At 34.6% G+C, this 22,685-nt stretch overlaps 2 protein-coding genes and 1 pseudogene across 2 annotated transcripts; 1 reads left to right on the forward strand and 2 right to left on the reverse strand.

The window, feature by feature from the left end:
* Positions 1 to 8,141: 8,141 nt before the first annotated feature.
* Positions 8,142 to 9,903, reverse strand: LOC120181620 (probable pectinesterase/pectinesterase inhibitor 51). Its single transcript, XM_039186709.1, has 2 exons — positions 8,937 to 9,903; positions 8,142 to 8,865 (listed from the first exon to the last, which is right to left on the reverse strand). Exons 1-2 carry the CDS (start codon positions 9,901 to 9,903, stop codon positions 8,180 to 8,182), a joined length of 1,653 nt encoding a protein of 550 aa, XP_039042640.1. The 3' UTR covers positions 8,142 to 8,179.
* Positions 9,904 to 12,415: 2,512 nt separating this feature from the next.
* On the reverse strand, positions 12,416 to 13,036 carry LOC120181767 (annotated as a pseudogene).
* A 7,841-nt stretch (positions 13,037 to 20,877) lies between these two features.
* Positions 20,878 to 21,676, forward strand: LOC120181662 (nuclear transcription factor Y subunit B-7-like). Its single transcript, XM_039186749.1, has one exon. It carries the CDS (start codon positions 20,883 to 20,885, stop codon positions 21,531 to 21,533), a length of 651 nt encoding a protein of 216 aa, XP_039042680.1. The 5' UTR covers positions 20,878 to 20,882; the 3' UTR covers positions 21,534 to 21,676.
* Positions 21,677 to 22,685: the final 1,009 nt, after the last annotated feature.

Here is a 22,685-nt window from a genome sequence, read left to right on the forward strand (position 1 = left end):
GTTATAGGGAAATTACTTGTACTCGGTTTATTTTCCCAACAACTGGTAATCAGAGCTTTTGGTTGTGAATTTTGTCAATTTTTCTGCGAGGTTACTATTCATTACTATTCATGTGAATAGTGAATTTCGTGAATAGTGAAATTTCGGTCGGCGATACGAGTTTGTCGACGGTGGTGTTCTAATACACGGTGGTTCGCAAGAATTGTCAAAAACGATCCAAAAGAAGCCAGATTCGAGTGGAAGCGATGGCTGCAGACGAAGGGAAGGTGAAAATTGAAAAGTTCGATGGTGCGGACTTTGGCTTTTGGAAGATGCAGATTGAAGATTTTCTGTACCAGAAAAATCTTTATCAACCTCTCTCAGGAAAGCAACCAGAGGGCATGAAGAATGAAGACTGGGCTCTTCTCGACCGACAAGCCCTCGGAGTCATCCGACTGACGTTGTCCCGAAATGTTGCTTTCAACATAGCAAAGGAAAAGACCACGGCGGGTCTTATGGCGGCTCTCTCCAGTATGTATGAGAAGCCATCGGCCTCAAACAAAGTTCATTTGATGAGGCGATTATTCAATTTGCGGATGACGGAAGGGGCATCGGTGGCACAACACCTAAATGAACTCAACACAATCACAACCCAGTTGAGTTCAGTGGAAATTGAGTTCGATGATGAAGTTCGAGCTTTAATTCTCTTATCATCTCTACCAGACAGTTGGAATGCTACTGTTACAGCAGTCAGCAGTTCGTCGGGAAACAGCAAATTAAAATTCGACGATGTTCGGGATCTGGTACTGAGTGAAGAAATTCGACGGAGAGAATCGGGTGAAGCATCAACCTCATCAGCCTTGCACACGGAGTCTAGAGGAAGAACTTCAGAAAGATATTCAAATCGTGGCAGATCAAAATCCAGACGGGAAAAATCTAGAACGGGAAAGAAAGATTTTACCTGTTATAATTGTGGCAAGAAAGGTCACTTTAAAAGAGATTGCCGAGCACTGAAGAAAGATACCGGTGCACAGGAATCTGCCAACGTGACAGAGGAGACAGGTGATGCCATGATTCTAAGCGTCAACAGTCCGATTGAATCATGGATCTTGGATTCAGGGGCATCTTTCCACTCCACCCCATGCCAAGAAATCATGGAGAACTATGTCAGTGGTGATTTTGGGAAGGTTCATCTTGCTGATGATGAAACCTTAAAGATCGTCGGAAAAGGAGACATCCGACTAAAGTTGCCAAACCAGACCACCTGGAAGCTGACAGGAGTGAGACATATTCCTGGCCTCAAAAGAAATCTGATTTCTGTTGGACAGCTTGATGGAGAAGGATATAGCACAACCTTTTCAGGCTGTGAATGGAAGATTACCAAAGGAGCACTCGTCATTGCTCGTGGTAAGAAGACTGGTACTCTCTATGTAACCTCAAATTTAGAGAATATCATTGCAGTAGCAGATGCTGATGGAAAATCAAACCTATGGCACCAAAGGCTTGGCCATATGAGCGAGAAAGGGATGAAGACACTTTTGTCAAAAGGGAAGCTGCCAGATCTAAAGAATGTAGATGTCGGACTATGCGAGGATTGCATCTTTGGCAAACAAAAGAAAGTCAGTTTTGCAAAGATTGGCAAGACACCCAAGACAGAAAGGTTAGAATTGGTTCATACTGATGTATGGGGACCATCCCCAGTTCCATCTCTTGCAGGCTCACTATATTATGTCACCTTCATCGATGATTCAACAAGGAAGGTGTGGGTTTATTTTCTGAAGAAGAAATCAGAAGTCTTCGATATCTTCAGAAAATGGAAGGCCATGGTGGAAAATGAGACTGGTTTGAAAGTCAAGCGGTTGAGGTCTGACAATGGAGGAGAGTACAGAGACAGTAGATTCAGAGATTTCCGCGCAAACAATGGGATCAAGATGGAGACAACAATTCCCAAGACACCGCAACATAATGGTGTAGCAGAGCGCATGAACAGAACTCTGAATGAACGTGCCAGAAGTATGAGGATACATGCCGGCTTGCCCAAATTTCTATGGGCTGAAGCAATCAACACTGCAGCTTACTTGATCAACCGTGGGCCCTCAGTTCCTTTGGATGGCAGAATACCAGAGGAAGTTTGGAGCAAGAAAGAAATAAACCTTTCACACTTAAGAGTGTTTGGTTGTATTTCTTATGTACACATAGACTCTGCTGAAAGAAGTAAGCTTGATGCTAAGTCCAACAAATGTGCTTTTGTTGGTTATGGCGGTGATGAGTTCGGTTACCGGTTTTGGGACTATGAAAATCGGAAGATCATCAGAAGCAGAGACGTCATTTTCAATGAAAATGTGATGTACAAAGATAGGTCAACCGCAGAATCAAGTAATACCGAAGCTGAAACAAAGGAATTTGCTGAGTTCGAGGAGATTTCTGGAAATGATGTTCAGATCAATCCTGAAGCAGTTCAAGAAGAACCAGGCACACCAGAACTGAGACGCTCCTCCAGAATTCCTAAACCAACCCAACGGTATTCTCCTTCTTTACACTACTTGTTGCTGACTGACAATGGTGAACCAGAGTGCTATGATGAAGCAATGCAAGTGGAGGATTCAGTCAAGTGGGAGTTTTCCATGAAAGATGAGATGGACTCGCTTATGTCAAATCAGACATGGGAATTAGCTGAATTACCACCAGGCAAGAAAGCGCTCCACAACAAGTGGATTTACAGGATCAAAGAAGAGCACGATGGGAGCAAACGCTACAAAGCAAGATTGGTTGTCAAAGGCTTTCAGCAAAAAGAAGGTATTGACTACAATGAAATTTTCTCTCCAGTCGTAAAATTGTCTACAATCAGACTGGTGTTGAAAATTGTAGCTGCAGAGAATTTACATCTTGAGCAGTTAGATGTAAAGACAGCTTTCCTTCATGGTGATTTGGAGGAAGAAATCTATATGAGGCAGCCAGAAGGTTTCATAGAGGCAGACAAGAAAAACCTGGTATGCAGGTTGAAAAAGAGCTTGTATGGTTTAAAACAAGCTCCTAGACAGTGGTACAAGAAGTTCGATAGTTTCATGAGTAGCAGTGGTTTTATCAGATGCCAAGCAGATCATTGTTGCTACATCAAGAGGTTCGACAACAGCTTCATTATTTTATTATTGTACGTTGATGACATGCTCGTTGCAGGCTCAGACATGCAAGAGATTATACACTTGAAGCAAAAATTGTCGAAGCAGTTTGCTATGAAGGATCTGGGCGCTGCAAAGCAGATTCTTGGGATGAGGATCAAGAGAGACACAAAGTCGGGGACTTTGATGTTATCACAGGCTGAGTACATCAACAAAGTACTCTCCAGGTTCAACATGCAAGATGCTAAACCAGTAAGTACACCTTTAGGTGTTCATTTCAGACTCTCCAAAGACCAATCACCAAAGACGGAGGAAGAACGTGCACACATGGTGAAGGTGCCGTATGCCTCAGCAATTGGAAGTCTGATGTATGCCATGGTTTGTACCAGACCAGATATTGCTCATGCAGTGGGAGCTGTTAGCAGGTACATGAATAATCCGGGCAAGGTACACTGGGAAGCAGTCAAATGGATCCTCAGATATCTTCGGGTACCACAAACAAAGCACTTTGTTTCAAAGGTGGAGATATGATACTGACAGGCTATGTAGATGCTGACTTAGCCGGAAATGTCGACATCAGAAGGAGCACTACAGGGTATGTCTATACTCTAGGAGGAACTGCAGTGAGTTGGGTTTCTCAACTACAGAAGATAGTTGCTCTCTCCACAACTGAAGCAGAATATGTCGCTGTTACGGAAGCCAGCAAGGAGATGGTTTGGCTCCAAAGTTTCTTGGAAGAGTTAGGCAAGAAACAAGAAAACAATATCTTGTATTGCGACAGTCAAAGTGCTATTCATCTAGCAAAGAATCCGTCTTTTCATTCCAGGACAAAGCACATACAATTGAGATATCATTTTATCCGGTCTCTTCTGGAAGATGGGATTTTGAAACTTGAAAAGATTAGTGGAGCTCAAAATCCGGCAGACATGTTGACAAAGACGGTGACTACGGATAAACTGAAGTTGTGTTCAACTTCAGTTGGCATGCTAGAATAACAAGACCAGACATGCTGCTGCATTGATCGAGGTGTGAAGACATATTAAAATCAGTCTTCAAGTGGGAGATTGTTAAAAGTTTCAAAGTTTGGCAACCAACTTTGGAAAATGTTTTTTTTTCAAAGTTTGGTAAATGTTTCTTTGAAAAATGTTTTTCAAAGTTTGGTAAAATTTTGGTAGATGTTTGTTGAAAATAGGAATGGGTAAATTCACTTTAGTCATTGCACTTTAGGGTATTTTCAAAGATTAGTCCCTAAGTTTCTACTATAAATACCCTTACCCATTTAGCTTCAAAATCATCCCAAAACATTTCTTTCTTCCTATACTAGAGAGCTTTCTTGTGAGTAGTGAGTGTTTTGTAAACACCTGTAAATTTTCTCTCTTAGTAAAAGATCTGCAGCAGCCCGGAGACGTAAGCACAATTGGCTGAACTCCGTTATCAATTTTCGGGTATTATTTTTCCACTTTTATTTCGCATTCTCACTAATCTGGTTATAGGGAAATTACTTGTACTCGGTTTATTTTCCCAACAATATAATCAAAAAAATAAAATTGGGGCTTAAAAAATCATAACAAATGATGTCATTTGGTTTAATTTTTTTAAAAAAATAATCCCACGTGGCTAAGAAACATAAAAGAGCATCCCAAAAGTTTAAAGAGTAAAAATATGAGAACAAAACAATCCCACATGGCTAAGAAACATAGAAGATCATCCCAACTTACTTCTATAAATAATATAAGTAATTTGACATTCAAAATCATAGAGCCTTTTGGTGAGCACAGAGCGAACTATTCTTTCGCTTCAATTGAGCTCAAATTTTATGCTTCAATCGAACTTCTAATTTTTTTTTGAGTTCAAGCCTTTTTGAGTTCAAGTTTTAATATTATATTTCGAGTTCGAGTTGAACTTGATAATTTTTAGCTCGTGAGTTTTTGAGTCGAGTTGAGCTTACTTTTAAAGTTTTCGAGTTCGAGTCGAGCTCAGCAATACTTGAATTTGACTTGGCTCGTTGAACAAACGACGTCGTTTGGTTTAATTTTTTTAAAAAGAAAAAAAGTGAACTATTAGTTCAAACCGATTTTGTCGGTTTTCAGTCGGTTCACCTTGATTTTACCGATTTTCAGTCGGTTCATTACCAGCTCGGTTTTGTGAGGTAACCGGACCGGACAGACTACCGGTTCACGGTTCAATCGGTTGAACTGACCAGTCCGGTCCGGTTTTGATAACCATGTTACAAAGCACAAAGAAATACACATAAAACAAAAAATACATAAATATTTGTCTGATAATCATATTATTTAGTAAAAATATTGCTCAATAGAAAATGTCGATATTATAGGTTAGCATATGTCATTTATGTTGTAAGTACTATTGAAAAGTTATATAACTTTATGCTTCTTAATTTTCATTTTTTATAAATAAATAAGTGTTTTTTTTTATAGAAACCACTAGTTTTATTCAAAATAAAAAGTATTCCAATTACAATAAAGAGTTACTATCATAATTGTAAATTAAGCATATAATTAGGATAATTTTCTATAATAATCGAAACAAAACTAGCAACTTAAGATCACATAAGGACTATACAAGGAAAAATTAAAACCTAATCAAGAAACTTGAACAAAGATAGATATAAACATATATGATCGCATCGACAAACGAAATACAAAAGGGGATCAAGCTACTTAAAGACTACCAACAAACCGTAAATCAGATTCGAGTGACGTGAAAAACTATCCATGAACGATATAATTAGGGAAATAATACATACAAGAATTTTTTTTGAAATATAGATGTGGTTGAGAATTCTTTTGTGATCTAGACTACTTGTGCATGACGAATTTCATAAAATATATTAAAAATTAGAACTCATCTCGTGGGTTTGACAAATTACATGCAATTTTGTTTCATATCATATGATGAGTTATAATTTTTAACATATTTTATGGAACTCGTCACGACCACTGTAGTAGATGGTCTAGTTCCCAAAATAAATTTGAAGGTGCCTTATTTTGCTAATTAATTATCTTGCTTTCATTATTTGCCTAATTTTACCATCCATGAACGCATAATGGATATTCAAATCCAATCCGAGGGTCCAAATGAGGGAAGATCAATAATAATAGATAAACATCATCTTAATTAGTTGTGATGATGTCAAATCAACTCATAGAAAAAGATAATGAAAACAACGATCAAATGATCGAAAAAACCATATCGATAGGAAAAACGTGTCATACAAATAGACTTATTGAAAATTAAAAAAAAACAAAAGAAATAAAAGGATAATAAAGAATATCGGTAGTCGACAACCAACATTAAAGTTAATATCGTTGTCGATCAATAAAAATGAAAAGAAATAGAGATGAGCGACATACCAACGAGAGAAAACTCTAAAATTAATAAGAAAACCAAATAAATACTATAGGATGACCAATTCATTATTATACATTGACACTTGTAATTAGTGATCAAATTATTATATTTTAAATTTTAAGAGACTAAAATGATTCATTTATAAAGTTTGGGGATGCTTGTGTATTTAATACTAAAAAGCAGTTAATGACGTCAGTTATCCTTTGACTACTTCTCTCTTTCTTTAAACCTGCATCTCGCTCTTCCTCTACCACCTCTCACTCTTTCGTTTTTTTTATTTTCTTTCACTTTATCTCTGAATTTTCCTTTTTATCTCTCACTTTCTTGCCGTCCAAACGGGTAAAAGAAATAAGAAACAATAAGAGATGATTTGTACATTACGGTTCCGAGTCTTTTCAGGTGTTCGATATCGCTGGACGTGATGAAATCCCCAGTGAGCTTCTGCACCGCCGTAACTTACGACCGAACCAGCATCCAACCGTGGCTAGACAGCGGCAAAAACACGTGTCCGGCCACAATGCAAGTTTTTCAAAGCAAAGAATTCGTTCCTAAGAGGAATTTACAGATCTGGTTCGACTCGGTTGCTCGGCGTCAAGTCGACGCCGAATTGGCAGCGGCCAGCTCAGTCGTTCCTTCTCAAGATCAGGTCAAACTCTTGGCCAAACAACTTGATAGCAATTGTTTTTCAACGTTAACGAAGATTGTTTCTTTCGCGAGAGAATCGGAGGAGAATTGCGAATTTCTCGCAAGAATGGAGTATAAATGAATTTAGCTTAAATTAATAAGTTTATGTTTATTTATCTATTTTTTGAAGGTATTTATATTTAATTAGTGTTTATTTAAATTTTTAATAACATATTCGTATTCGTTTTTTTATTTTTAACCATTTAACGTTTATTTATGTGTTTGAGTTTTCAGTTTGACTGTTTTATTTGCAAAAAAAAAAAATGGTAAAATTATAACACTAGTACTTAAACTCTTTAAGATTCACAATTTAAACTTTAAATTTCATCATGTGTTCAATTTAATCTCTATTTCCACCAATATTTAAAATATAAAAATTAAAAAAGGAGAACCAGATAAATGGCTTCTAAAAGAGTCATTAAACATGTTTGTTCATGAATATAAATTAAAGAGTCAATAAATGAGTTTATAAGCCAATATAAACAAACATAAAACATATATATTCATGTTCGTTCATTTATTAAATGAACATAAAAATTTGTTCATACTAATTTATTAAGCTTAATTAACGAATATTATATTAACACATTTTTTACTCCATTATCCTTTCTTACTAGTATCTTCTCTTATACCTCATATGCAACGATTTCTTCGATAGCTAGTCATTGCTGGTGCCTCGTCTTTGGATTGATCCGTTTGGTTTTGTATTTTTAATGAAACGATGTTGTTTCTCAAAATCCCTTCATCTAAACCCTACGTATGGGTTGAATATGACAAATTATTTGATGGAGTCCGCTCATCATGTCATTCATGATCTATTAATTTTAAAATAACTTTCAAATAACTGCTCATTTATTATTGACACGTAGAAAAGAGGTAAAATTTTAAATTAAAAAAATGAGATGACAAAATATTATTAATCAGGATCACGAATGACGACGTAGGGAGCCGAATCCATCTAATAATTTTTTGTTGGTTATAGATATTATTGAGCAATACAATTATAGTTAATATGGGAAAAAGAATCAAGACGATGATGGAATCCATTGATCTCCTTGAATGAAATTTTGGACTGAATACGTATGTACATGTTGGGATGGAATTTCAGAACTCCATGCAACTCTTTTCGACCGATCGGATCCTGGACCGGTATTCCCAAATTCACCAAAGAAGAGTGTCTTCAAAGCAAAGTCACCATCCCATGGCATCCATCCATCCGGATGAATAATATCTTCCATAACACAGTTTATATAAACAATCCTCGAAAACTCCTTCCATGGCCTTCCCAAATAGTTCCTGTGCACTTTGGGATTGCTACGGTAGAATCTCATGTATTCATTGGTTCCATCGATGGAGCAGTTTTGGAAAACCAGACCAGTTGACTGAGCAGGATCTGTTCGACCGAGAGCTGCGATCGCATTGTTGGCACCTTTCTCGGGGTTTAACTGCCGGGGAGCAACCAAGATTTCGCAATCCTGGAACACCGAGGCCGAGTTCCCGAAGACGAAATCGACGTTCCCCTGAATACGGCACTTGTTGTAGAACTGGCGGAGAGAGAGAGCAAAGACAGTATCTTGGTTGCCTATGAATTCACAGTTTTCAAGGACGGAATGATCACTGTCTGATCGGAAGGCCACTGCTTGGTGCACATCGGGGCCTGCTGTGTTCCTGATTGTGAGGCCTCTTGCCATGAATCCATCACCACTAATTCCTGCAACAACCAAATCACATTAGAAGTTTAAGCAAAAGGAAGAGGAGAGGATGGTTATGGTTGTTACTCACCGACGGTAGCAGAAGTAATAGTGGAGACTCCATGCATCTTCACGTTTAAAGAACCGGTAATAATGGTTTTACCCATTCCATCACCCAAAAACACCACATTTCTCTTCTCAAACGGCACCCTCACCGTTTCTTCGTACACACCTTCCTTTATATATATCACGAAACGCCGTGTACTCTCTGGATTGTCCGGTGCGGCGTTCACGGCCTCTTGCACCGTCTTATAATCCCCTCCGCTGCCGTCTTTACTCACCGTTACATCCGGCTTCATGTTCGACGGTACACCGCCTTTAGACCGCAGCTCCGTCCCACCCGACACCTTCTCGTAAAACCCGTCCCGTTCCGTCTTGGGAGGGACCCATGTGGAGATGTCCTTGCCGTAATTATCGTAAGCCACTATCATGCTCAACGCGTTGCTAGTGTGTCGCGTCAATTCGTCCAGGAACGCCATCGTTTCGTCGATCAGTTTGGTGTCGTTCACGTACTTGAGCGCGTTCCAACAGGTGTAATGGTAGACAAGGGCGGCGCTCATCCATGCACGAGCGTCCTTGATCTTTCCTCGAGTCAGGGAATCATTCGTCGACCTGATGCGGTAGTCGGAGTAATAAAGGATGTCCACACAGGCGGTGGCGGCGGTGGTGCGGTTCAGGTTGCCTTCCGAGGACTCGAGGATGGATTTCACCATGGACTGTCCCGTTTTGAGGTTATCGTAAGAAACGGAAAGGGCTGATCGGATGAAATCGAGGGAGGTTGGATTAGCCGGGAGAAGGGAAGTTTGCGAAAGGGAGGTCTCGCAAAGCCATGGGAAGCGCGTGGATTTGCATGCAAGGCGGATATTGGAGTAGTTTGAGGAGGAAACACAGAAACCGTGAGCTCCCTGTTGTAGGTTTTGAACGCAGTGGCGGGTGGTAGACGATGAAGTGCAGAAAAAACAGAAGGAAAGAAGGGAAAAGAGAAGAAAATCGGACATGGATACTGATGGAAACAAGGGAGTTGAGGATATATATGCATATATAGTAATCTATATAACTAAACAAGTGAAAAAAATTATTAGATAATCACGACTTATCACGTTATTCGTGATTTTAATCAATAATATTTATTCATATTACTTTTTTTAAGATGAATATTCTTCATCTCATTCCTACATATAAATATGAAGAAACTAATTAAATAGAAATAATTTTAAAATTTATAGTTCTCATTCATTAGGACTACGAATGATACAACGAGCCGGATCTATCGTAAAAAAAAATGGAGGTTTGAACTTGTATTTGGGAGGTGATCAGTACCTGAAACGACGTTCAATATAAACTGATCGTACGTAATTTTCGGTTATAGTTTCACATATAACATCACATAATGATATTTTGACATAGTCATGAGTTAATGTACTCCTAGCCCTAGGTAGTGATATCTAAAAAAATATTTTTTGAGGATAGATATATATTAATAATATTAAATATTTATACATATGAATATTAATAAAATTTTAAAATAAATAATAATTTTAAAAAAAATTCAAATTTTAGGATAAATTTCCACAGCTCAAGCTCCTGGATACCATATCACACGCAACCCTTCGTAAGTTTATATGCTTTTGATGTCAAACGCATGTTCTAAGTAGCAATCTAAAGATTATTTTCTTGTGCGGAAGATGATGTTCTATCCATGCTGGAAGCTTTCACTGAAGTTGACAATTCAAATAGTTGGTGCCTTTGAATAAAGATTGTCATGAAACACACTCTTTCAGTTGTAGAATTTGATATGTCTGCACTTTTTTTTTCCATTTTAGGGAATAATTACCAGTTTTCTTAGCAGGAGTTTGGTTTGAGATAAAAGTTTGTAACACTTGCATTTGAGATACCTTGTGTCTGTTTGATTTATCATCTTATGTCCTCGTGCTCTTGTGTAATGGAATTTAGAGTTTAAACAAGCAATGATTGGTTCTACGTAACCGACATATCATCCTCATATAATGTTTTGAATGTATGCTGTGAAATTGATGATTCGTGTGTTAGATTTGGACAGAATTATGAGATGGCAAGTAGAAGCAACATTGAAGTTTGTGTTGTCCTGGGAAGTTGTGTCGTGCGATAATATTTTTAGTTGACTGTAACTTTAATTTTCTAATATTTTCGGTTTATTTTTTATTAAACCGAAAATATTATGAACAACGTAATATTTTTTATTGTCAAATGAAAGTGTTATGAAGGTGTGTAACTAAAAAATATTAAGAAAAAAATTAACATTTTAAGTTATAATTAACTGAAGATGTTATTTTAATATTTTTATTTTACATTTCTTTAGCCTTAAATTAGACAGACAACTATATGTTAGAATTTTTTTTTTAATTTTCTAAGGGGAGCATCCTAAGAACCTGATGAGGGCCTTAATTATTTTTGTATTTATAATTAGGATCTCTAAATTTTTATATTTATAGTCAGCCCCCAGTTTTTATAATTTCATAAAATTTTTAGTTTTTAACCTTTTTTCCATTTCTCTTATTTATTCATTCAATTTTGAATTGCATTTAACCGATTTTTATATTTATAATTAGGGCCCCTAATTTTTATATTGTCATAAAAATGTTTAGTTTTTAGCCTTTTTTTCCATTTCTCTTATTTATTCATTCATTAAATTTTGAATTAAATTTAATCATGTTTTTCTCTTTTTTTCAAATCTTACTCTTCAATTTATAAAATATTCTTTAATTTTTAGTCTTCTTCATTCTCAATCTAACAATAAAATAGTATACAATTCTTTTTATTTATTTATTATTCAAAATTAAGCTATGTATTATACATGCATTCAATTTTTTATATTTGTTCTCTTTTAATTGTATTTAAGGTGTTTTTTTAATAAAATAATATATTTTTACAAATTAAATCATTTTTAATAATTTATTAATGTAATATTGAATTAATTGTTCAAATTAATGAAATATACTTTTATTTTATTAAGACATGTTTTTAAGTCCTCGCTTAATGTCCCGAAAATACATGGGACGGCTCTGGTTTGTAGAAACATTATTGTGGGTTCAATCTTTGACGTTGCTATTGGTTTTATATGTCAAAAACTTCACTTTCTGCGCCTCAAACTAATAGGTGACCTTTGCAAGCTTGAATAGTTAAAATCTTCTTTAAATTAAGTTAAAATAAGCTAGTAAATTACATTAAAATATTTTTTAATTAAAAACTATGGAGTAATTATTAAATTTATTTTTTTCTATAAATAATAATTATATATCATAAAATAGTGATAAATTTAAAGATTGATTTATAATAGTTTGATACAATTTAAAGATTGATTTTATAATAATTTAATTTATCTTTTGAACATAGTTTAGTAAAATGGTGTACTTTACCCTTTTATATTTCAGTAATCGACAAATTTTCACTTTCCATGAAATGAGAATTCTTTCTTAAAAAAAATAGGAAAAAATAGTATTATTAAAGTTCCAATAGTGGATAAGGTAGAGCTCATTCCGAACCTGTCGGCAATTGAAAATCAAGGAGGCTCAGCCGGGGCAGGACGTGGACTGCCAATGGTTCTAACTCCGGCAGCCTTTTGACAGCCCAGAATTTAGGTGGCGCCGCTACAACATCGATGACTAAAATATTCCCATCACTAAAAATCACGCATAGTCTTCCGCCACGGGCGGTCATTTGGTGTGCTCCTCTTAGACGCGATCTCCATTATCGCCTCCCAATTTCGCTTTCTTGGCTATACCTTGTGAGTACTCCCTTTTCTTCGTCAACGGTGTATAGAACCTCCTCGTCCATGGCGGTGACGGGCCCTCTCCAACCGGCCACCATCCCTTCCGGCATCATTATCGTCATCGTAAAGAACCCCTCGTTTCGCCACATTCACCATACAAAGCTTCCACTGCCAACCTACGGCATCGATGGCGTATCTGCTGAATCTCTGTCTTTCAGCTGTCTCATCTTCTTCCATCCGAAATCATCCAAGTCCCACTTCCCCAATGACCTTGCTACGTTGTTGGAGAATATAGACCCAATCCCACTGGTAATGTAAACGGCCAGACCCAACGCCCTTGGCGCACACCAACGGCGTGGCGACTCCATCGGAAGACCCAAATGTTAGAAATTTTGATTTCTAATATTGATTCATATAATTTAAGTAATTGATAGTTGATGTTGTTGTACACACGGTGATGATTAGTATAGTATTGAGGAGACAATTATCAGATATAAATTCATCTATCCCATTTCATGAAAATATAAGTTTAAATGATGTTATGTGTAACTAAAAGTAGAGGGGTATTTCAGTTATTTTGTCATTTTCGTTATTTTGTGATTTAAAAAACATAGCGAAATTAGTTTTTTAAAAGCTCACTTAATTGACAATTATTTTTTAAGGCTCTTTCTTTTTCTCACTTAAAAAGAAAACAAAAACACTATATGTTTTTTGGGTTTTGATTATTTCATCAAGAAATAAACAAGTCTTGATATCATCACAAGGTGAATTGAGGATTATACAGTATTGAGATTGTATAACATTTATTATTTCTTGCTTTATGAAATCATCAAATAAATTTTCATTTATTTTACTGTAATTTTTAATAATTATGACACGAGTTTGATTTGGTTGATTTACTTACCCTATCAAGATTTTTATGTGTTAATTGATTCCGCATGCAAGATTAATTGATTTTAACATTTAGTATCAGAGTCAGGTTTGATAGGAATTAAATCACCAATTTAGGTTTCATAAGAAATTTGAGTATTTTTCTTATTAAAAGTTTCATAAAAAAATTGGGTATTTTCTTATTAAATATTAATATTGAAGTTATAAAATAACAATTGATTATGATATTGACGTTAGATTGATTATTAATTGATAAGGAATAATGATATGATCCTGGTTTGATGGTGAATGGCGTTGTTGTTACATGTAGAGTTAATGCCATTGCCGTGGCAAGTGAAGTTGTCGAGGCAAGTAGAGTTAACGGACGTTGTCGTGGCAAGTGTAAGATCACATCAAATAATTTTGGATCATTATTTAAATCTTTAATATTTTAGTGAGTGTGTTAGTCACCAAGTGGCCCACTCGAAATTCATTAAATGATATATTATGTTTATAGATGTTTATTTGATGTAGCATTATAAATGACATTTAAGAATAATAAACATTTATTGTTATTAATATGTAGTTATATGATTACCCAAACGTAGATCTTACTCATGGTTAATAACAATTGGAGTAGGTTATGAATTTTGTTTAATTAATATATAAATTACATCTAAATATGTCTTGTATGTTAAAGTAAACTTAATGATTGATCTTATATATGTTATAAGAATGATGCATGTTTGATGATTGTTGGTTGTGTTTAAATTTAACCCAAAGTTGAATTTAAATGCAATGTTTTGGTATATATTATAGTATGAATTATGGTTTAAATTCAAAGCAATTAATATGTAAGATGTAAATGTTTGCAGTAGTCTCTACTATGTCAAATATTACTGCCAATAGTATCAAGATTAATGGGTAGAACTGTGATGATTGGATCGAATATGTCAAATTAAATGCTGGCCTTTTGGGACTCGATTTAGCTATAGTTATGAATGAGCCCACTAAACTGACTGATACTAGTCCGGAGGCAGACAAGAAACTGTGGGAGAACTGGGAGAGATCAAATAGGCTTATGATGAGCTTTCTTAAACTTAGTATAGTGCCTAATATTAATCTTTCCCAACCTAAGACTGAGAATGTGAGAGATTTTGTGGCTGAAATTAAGAAGTGTACTATGACATACATTGTAGATAAGTCTGTTGTTGCTGCTCTTATTGATGATTTATCTAATAGAGAGTACACTATACCTCAGTCAATGAAAATCACATTACTCACATGGCGAATACCTACAACAACTTAAAAGTTTGGATATGGATCTTGGTGAGAGTGTGTTGGTTGAGTTCGTGCTTAAATCATGTAAGGGTGATGATTTCAAGAAATTTCAGAGACATACAACCAACTTAAGGAAAAATAGTCTCTTTCAGATACTAACATCATGCTCTTGCAAAAGCAGGGAAAGGGAAGACCTTAAGGTCAAACTTCCCCAAGCCAACTTTTCCTATTGTGGTAATTCTAACAAGTGGTTGATGGACATGAAGGAAGAGTTAAAATATGTGGATGATAACAATGTTTGGGAAATGACAGAATTGCCAAAGGATTCTAAAGAATCAGTTATAAGTGGGTCTTTAAGACCAAATGAGACTCTAAGGGCAATGTCGAGATGTACAAAGCCATACTTGTTGCCAAAGGTTACACTCAGAATGATGGCATTGACTATAAAGAGACTTTCTCTCCGGTTTCTAGAAAGGACTATTTAAGGATTGTAATGGCTTTGGTGGCTCATTTTATCTTAAGCTTCACCAAATAGATGTTAAAACAACCTTTCTCAATGGAGATTTGGAAAGAGAAATATATGGATCAACCTCAAGGTTTTAAAACCACAAGTGAAAGAAATATGGTATGTAGGTTGAAGAAATCAATCTATGGATTAAAACAAGCTTCCCAACAATATACTTGAAGTTTAATGATATTATATTGTCGTGTGACATTGTACAAATGACCGTTGACCGATGTATCTATATGAAGGTTGTGGAAAGCAAGTTTATAATCCTTGTGTTGTATGTAGATGATATTCTTCTTGCCACTAGTGATCGTGGGTTATTGCATGATGTTAAGGGATATATTTCTAGCAACATTGAGATGAAGGATATATGTGAGGCTTCCTATGTGATCATAATAAAAATATTTCGGGATAAATTACAAGGAATTTCAGGATTGTCTCAAAAGGTTTACAATAACAAAGTTCTAGAAATATTTAAAATGGAATCATGTACACCTAGTCCAGTTCCCATCTATAAATGAGACAATTTCTGTCCGTCCCAATGTCCCAAGAACGACATAGAACACAAAGAAATGGATAATATCTCTTATGCTTCTTTAGTCGGGAGTTTGATGTAAGCTCATACTTGTACTAGGTCGGATATAAGATTTGTTGTTGGTATGTAGGGTCGTTATCAATCAAATCCTATACTGGTTCATTGGAGAGCTGCAAAGAAAGCTTTAAGGTACTTGCAAGGCACTAAGGATCACATGCTCACATATAGAAAAACTAGTAACCTTAAGGTTGTTGGTTACTCAGACTCGGACTATGCCGGATGTTCGGATACCCGAAAGTTCACATTTGGCTATGTGTTCCTTCTAGTTGATGGAGATGTCTCATGGAAGAGTGGTAAGCAGTCTGTCATTGCTACTTCCACTATGGATGCTGAATTTGTAGCATGCTTTGAAGCTATAGTTCAATCGTTATGGCTGCGTAATTTTGTTGATGATTTAGGAATTGTTGGAACCATTGCTAAACCTATGAGGATTTATTGTGATAATACGACAACTGTTTTCTTATCTAAGAACAATAGATACTCCAAGGGTTCCAAACATATGGATTTAAAGTATTTATCTGTCAAAGAAGAGGTGCAAAATCAAAGAGTTCAAATATTGCACATTGGCACCAATGATATGATTGCGGATCTGTCGACTAAAGGACTAGCTCTTAAGACATTTATTGGTCATGTTAGTGAGATAGGAGTAGTCACGAAGTCCCTGTATAGCGGATGATTAGTCATACATGTATGAATATATGTCTTGCACATTTATGTTTGTTTGATACTCTAGATATCGATGTTTATTTGGATTTTGCTTATCTATGAATCATATTTCAGTTATGTATATTTTTTATGATTATAGATATTGGATCTTATTTTAAGACATTGTCGGATAAGATATTTTCGTATGTCTATATTATTAAATTGTGTTTGTTTGAATTAGATTGACATATAATACATAGAAGGAATCAGGGCGTTTGTCAGGTCCGTGACCGACATGATTCGATCGATTTAGTTATAAGTACAAGCAATAACTGATTCAATCAACTATATAAAGGGTTATGACCCCCAAGAAATATATTTTTTGTATTTTCTCTTATCCCCGTCAGAGAGTTCATTCTAAAAGGAAATTCTATCTTCCGCAAATCTAATATTTATTTTATTCTTGATGATTTAACATGATTAGATCCAAGTTTGATTTCATATTTATTTATAATTTAATTCTTACAACAATTAGCATTTTCAGATACCCAAATGCCCTAGAATTCAAGTTTCAGCAATGAGCCTACTGAACTTAACCAAAGAAACCACAAACCTTATTTTCATATCCAAATTCACATTTCGAAATAAAAATCAATATCACTTATTTTTTATTCTTTAACTTGGTATGCTTTATGTACTTTTATTTAATTTTATTTTTAAAATTTTTAAAATTATATTAAAGATAAAAAAATATTATTGAAGTTATAATATTTTTTATTAATTATTGAAGTGATAATAAAATGAAATAAATATGGAGTATATATATATAAGAAAATGACTAAGGATTAGTGTTATTTTATACTAAATATTTTTGTGTTTTTATGTATTTTCCTTTTAATTTATTTTAAATCTTTTGGATAAAAATTTGATCTTACTTTCATCGTCACGTCTTTGTCTAGTACTATCTTAATTAGTTATGAATTTTTATAATTGACTATTATTTTTAAAATTCTAAATATATTTATTTCAATGTGTATAACATAACTACTACTCTTATAATATACATACATATATATATCAACAAAAACGAACTTCAAATATTGTTTTATTTCTCATACTCGGAAAAAAAATAACAATCTATTTAATCAATATAAGACAAATCGATTAATTAATTGAATTGTAAGCACCATTTTTAAACTCCCAAAACCCAACTAAATAAAAACCCAAACCCAAATAAAAAAGAACCGAAACCGATTAAAACCCAAACTAGCCTTAACCCGACCCAGACACCAATCTGACCCAGGAACTAACCAAACCCTACCCAAAATCTAACCTAGCCCCGTAGCCGTCCAAACACCCAATTAGTGACCACTTCCCCCAACCGAGGGCCACCCCTCTCTGCTCCAATGACAATGAAGCCACCATCTCCATACCACCTGCAGAAACAAGCAACAAAAAAAAAGAGTTATCATCATTTTTTCTGTAAAAACCAGTATAAATCCCGAATGAAAAATAATGTAATATCAGTTAGAGACATCCAGAAGGAAAAAAATAGTGTAATCACTCTCGATTTTTTAGGAGAGATCCAGACAGTAATAAACCCTTTTTTAAGGTTATTCTCCTTTTATTTTACAGTATTATTTGTTATGATTTATTTTTTTCGGTTAAGGTTCGAATATCAAATCTAAAAAAACCTTTAGATTTGAATAAAAAAAGACGTATTTTTTCAGTTTTTTTCGAAATAACCAACAACCCATTTTAGCAGTAAAAAAATAACAAAAAATAAAAGTGGAGCGGTCAGAGTGTCGTCGGAGTTTGATGGGAGTCGAAGAGTTCAACCGATCTTTGGGTAGATTGGGAGTGTTTTTCGACGGTTTTAGCCCTAAAATAGGCTCTAGGAGGCTAGATCTAGGCTAGGGGAAGTTTTGGGTCGTTTTGAGTTTGGCGGTCGAACGACAATCGGAGGTGGGGCACGACGACCAGTAGTGAGCCTGTCGAAGGGAGAGGGGAGAGCTTCTCTTTTTTTCGATTTTGCGTGAAATGAAAAAAAGAGAGAATGATTTGGCTTTTATAGAAAGAATTAAGGGGTTAATTGCACTTTAAACCCATGGTATTTTGTCGTGTTTTTGCATTTTGGTCCCTAAAGGACCAAAAATGTTATTTCACCTTTTTATTGTGCATGCTTTATATTTTTGGATAATTCACTGTTTTAATCCCCCTAACTTTAGCGTATTTTTGCATTTTGGTCACTAAAGGGACTGATTTTGTGATTTGCCTATTTTCAAGCGTGATATATATTTTTTTTAGTAAAATTATTTTTTAGTCCCTTTAAGTTTGTCTTGTTTTTGCATTTTAGTCATGTGTAGTGTCCTATTAATTTTTTTTTTAAAAATTGTGTGGGTTGATTTTGTAATTCTTCCCTTTTAATTTAACAGTTTATTTTTAGGCTTAAATAAATGGAATAATTTCTTTTAGGTCCCTATAGTTTAATCGTGTTTTTAAATTTTAGTCCCTAATCTATTTTTTTATTTTATTTCGATTTAGCCTTCGAATTTTGATTTATTTTAATTTAGCCCCTATTGCATGTTTAATTTATTCTCTTTTAGTTTAGTAATTTTATATTTATGCAATTAGATCCTCATATTTCAGGTTTATTATTTTTTAATGTTGTTTTTGTTTATTTATTTATTTATTTATTGTTTTAATTTTTTAATTAATTTTATTATTAATTGTTTTGTTTCATTTTAATTTTTATATTTAGATTTAGTTTTAAATTAGATTAATACTCGATCGAACTTAGAAATTAGGATGACACTCTAGCTTAATTAGGGAGAATTTCGAGTCAAGTTTTCGCATAATATGCCTGATTACTCGAATCGATTGCTCGATTTTAAAATTAATCACTAATTAATATTTTCTAAAAAAAACTTTAGGTTTAATAATTTAGATTATAATTAGGTTTTAAATTAGTCCTTAACCTTAGAAATTATTAATTTAGTTCTTTAAGCTTTTAAGTCTCTTAGAACTCAGTATTTTTAGATCTTGACCTTTTTAGTCCCCAAACTTTGATTAGTATTTTAATTTTGACATAATTAAATAATTAATATTAGAACCTCCACTTTAGGTTAGATTTCAAACTAGTCTTTTAATTTGGGATAATTCGAGTCGACCCTTGCCTAAATGCTCGAGGGATCATCTCGATTATTCGATTCGATAATTGATTAAAATCAAATAGAATTAATATTAGAGCCTACAATTTTAGGTTTGAGCCTCTAGGTTCCTTTAATTTCATAATTTGAAACATTAAGCTAGAAAGAGCCTTTAATTTACCTTAGTTTAATTAGGATTAATAAAAATTTATTTGATTGCATTTTATTTTAAAATCTAAGGCAATGTTCACTTATTAGGGAATTAACGGTATATATCCCGCAAGTATGCTCAGGGGCGACTACTAGTGATTCCCAAAATAGGTCGACATCATTTTCAAAGACCGCATCATGATTTTCTAAAAACGAGGCAATATTCGGTTATTAGACACAATAGTTGATCTCTCGCATTTACGCTTGGGAGCGAATGCTATCGGTCTCGATAAACGAATATTCTCTTCAACTTTGCATCCGTAATGATTTTCAAATTAAATAAAGTTCGAACTCAAAATTTCTGATTTTAAATACAGGGTAATCAACTAGGTACCAATTTTTGGGCGCTTGTGGGGGTGATAATCCTTCCCCACGCGTAACTGACTCCCGAACCCGATTTATGGATTTTCGCAGACCTTAAAACTCGATATTTTGATAAAAATAAATGTTTTATTAAATCACCTGGCTTTCATGGTGTCCCAATCACACCTTAAATGATTGGTGGCGGCTCCTCACATTTCGAAAATTATTTTCAAAGAGAAAACCCGAGTCAGTATCATTCTTTTCCGTCCGGGCAAAAAACGGTGACGACATGATTAAATCAAATCAACCAAATCGATTGATTATTCTCCTCTATCAATTATATAAAATTCAATGACTATGTTTTATACTAAAACAAAATTTAACGTCAAAATAAAAACTTGATTTTAATTCTAATTCGAATTAAACTATTATCTCGAAAAATATTAATCTATTTAAAATGAATAAAAAATCAATAATTTGTTTATGAGATCGAGTCATGGTCATAACAACTTGACATGCTTGAGGAGCGAGTCACTAGGTTAAACCAAGGCATTAGTTTAGTTTCACCTTCAAAACCCTACTTTCATGCAAATGTTTCATAAAAATATTCTCTATTTTTTTATTATTATTAAAACATTGTGAGGCATTTTTTATCACAAAAAAGAAAAATGGAAAATGAAATTAGCCATGGAAATGTGACACATGGGGCTAGTAAAGGTAAACCCGAGAGCCCACGTGTCACATGTAGCGATAGCACCACCACCACCAATAATAATCACAACAACAACAGCAAAGAACAAGATCGATTTCTTCCGATAGCAAACGTGAGTAGAATCTTGAAGAAAGTGATCCCGAGTAACGGTAAGATCTCCAAAGACGCAAAAGAAACGATCCAGGAATGCGCGTCGGAGTTCATCAGGTTCGTCACCGGAGAAGCCTCGGACAAATGTCAGAGAGAGAAGAGGAAGACGATAAACGGAGACGATATCATATGGGCAATCACAACGTTAGGGTTTGAGGAATACGTCGGACCCTTGAAATTGTACCTAAGCAAATATCGAGAGATCGAAGATGAGAAGCTTATCTTCCCAGAGCAACAAAGACAGGAGCTGCAGAAACAATATCATCATCATCATCATCAACAACAACAACAATCCGAATATGAACAAAATTTAGGGTTCAACAACAATAATGTATATTCTTTATTAAATGTTTTGTCTCATCATCATCTTCATCATCACCAACCTCCTTGTTTTCCTACGGATCAACCATTTTCCTTGCCTTTCTCTTCCAATTCCTTTCAAAAGCAATTACAGTAGTAAGATTTTGAATCTGTGGGATGTTGGTAAGAACAACTGGATCTCTTTTCCAGTTTTCTTCTTCTATATTCATTTGCAATGTTAATTAAGTTCATATATACATTTTAATATATTTATTATTATGCTTTTCTTGCATAATTTGATTAACTAATATATAATTCTATTATATATTAGTTTATAACTTTATATTTTTTTTGGAAAGATTAAAATAAAATAGCTGACCCTTATTCCCATATGTAATGGGATAAGGGGAGGTAGATAGTAGGTTGCCCCAACGCCAAGTTGAGAGCAGCTTCCGTAGGAACCTCCGAATTATGAAATACCTCCGTGAGACTCGATCCCACAACCTAAGGTTAAGAACCTTGTGCTCTACCAACTGAGCTGGAAAGATTAAACTATAATTTTATCATTCTAAGAGAACTACAATATAATCTTGCCATGTATTAGCTTATGAGTTTATGATTTTTAGATGGACTCTTAAGAGTATTTTTACTATTTAAACTGTAAAGCATATCGCATGTATAATAATAGCTAGTTTTGCATGTATTTAAGGGCACAGACTGTTATGCATAAGCTAGCACTTGCACTTGTAGGGTGACTAGTCAACGAAAAGCAAGCTTGTTTGGGCTCTTGTGTAAATTAACAGAGATTAAGGGAGTAAAAAAGGAAATTATTTCTTATAATACTCTTATTGCATTAATAAAATTTGGGTAAAGTAAACAAATGATCCCTGACAATAAAACACTATTTTATTGAGTCCTCCGACTATTAAAAGTTACAAAATGATCCCCGACTATAGGATGTTTCTTTGTGGAGTCATTCGACTATTAAAAGTTATGAAAATGGTCACCCGACTATTCATTATGTTCCAAACTTATCATTTTCTGTTAAAAAGTTGACGATAGTTTGAGCTGGACATTAACCTGCTAACCGGTATATTATACTCATAAGCTCAAGCGATTATCATATCTTAGTCAGTATGTTAGCGTCTAACTTAGATGTTTTTAACAGAAAAGGACGTGTTTGGAGCATAATGAATAATCGGGTGATCATTTTGTAACTTTTAATAGTCTAGGGACTCAACAAAGCAATATCATATAGTCTATGGACTATTTTGTAACTTTTAATAATTGATAGACTCAACAAGCAATA

Source organism: Hibiscus syriacus, unplaced genomic scaffold, assembly GCF_006381635.1.
Source record: "Hibiscus syriacus cultivar Baekdansim isolate YM2019G1 unplaced genomic scaffold, ASM638163v2 tig00112530_pilon, whole genome shotgun sequence".
NCBI lineage: Eukaryota > Viridiplantae > Streptophyta > Magnoliopsida > Malvales > Malvaceae > Hibiscus > Hibiscus syriacus.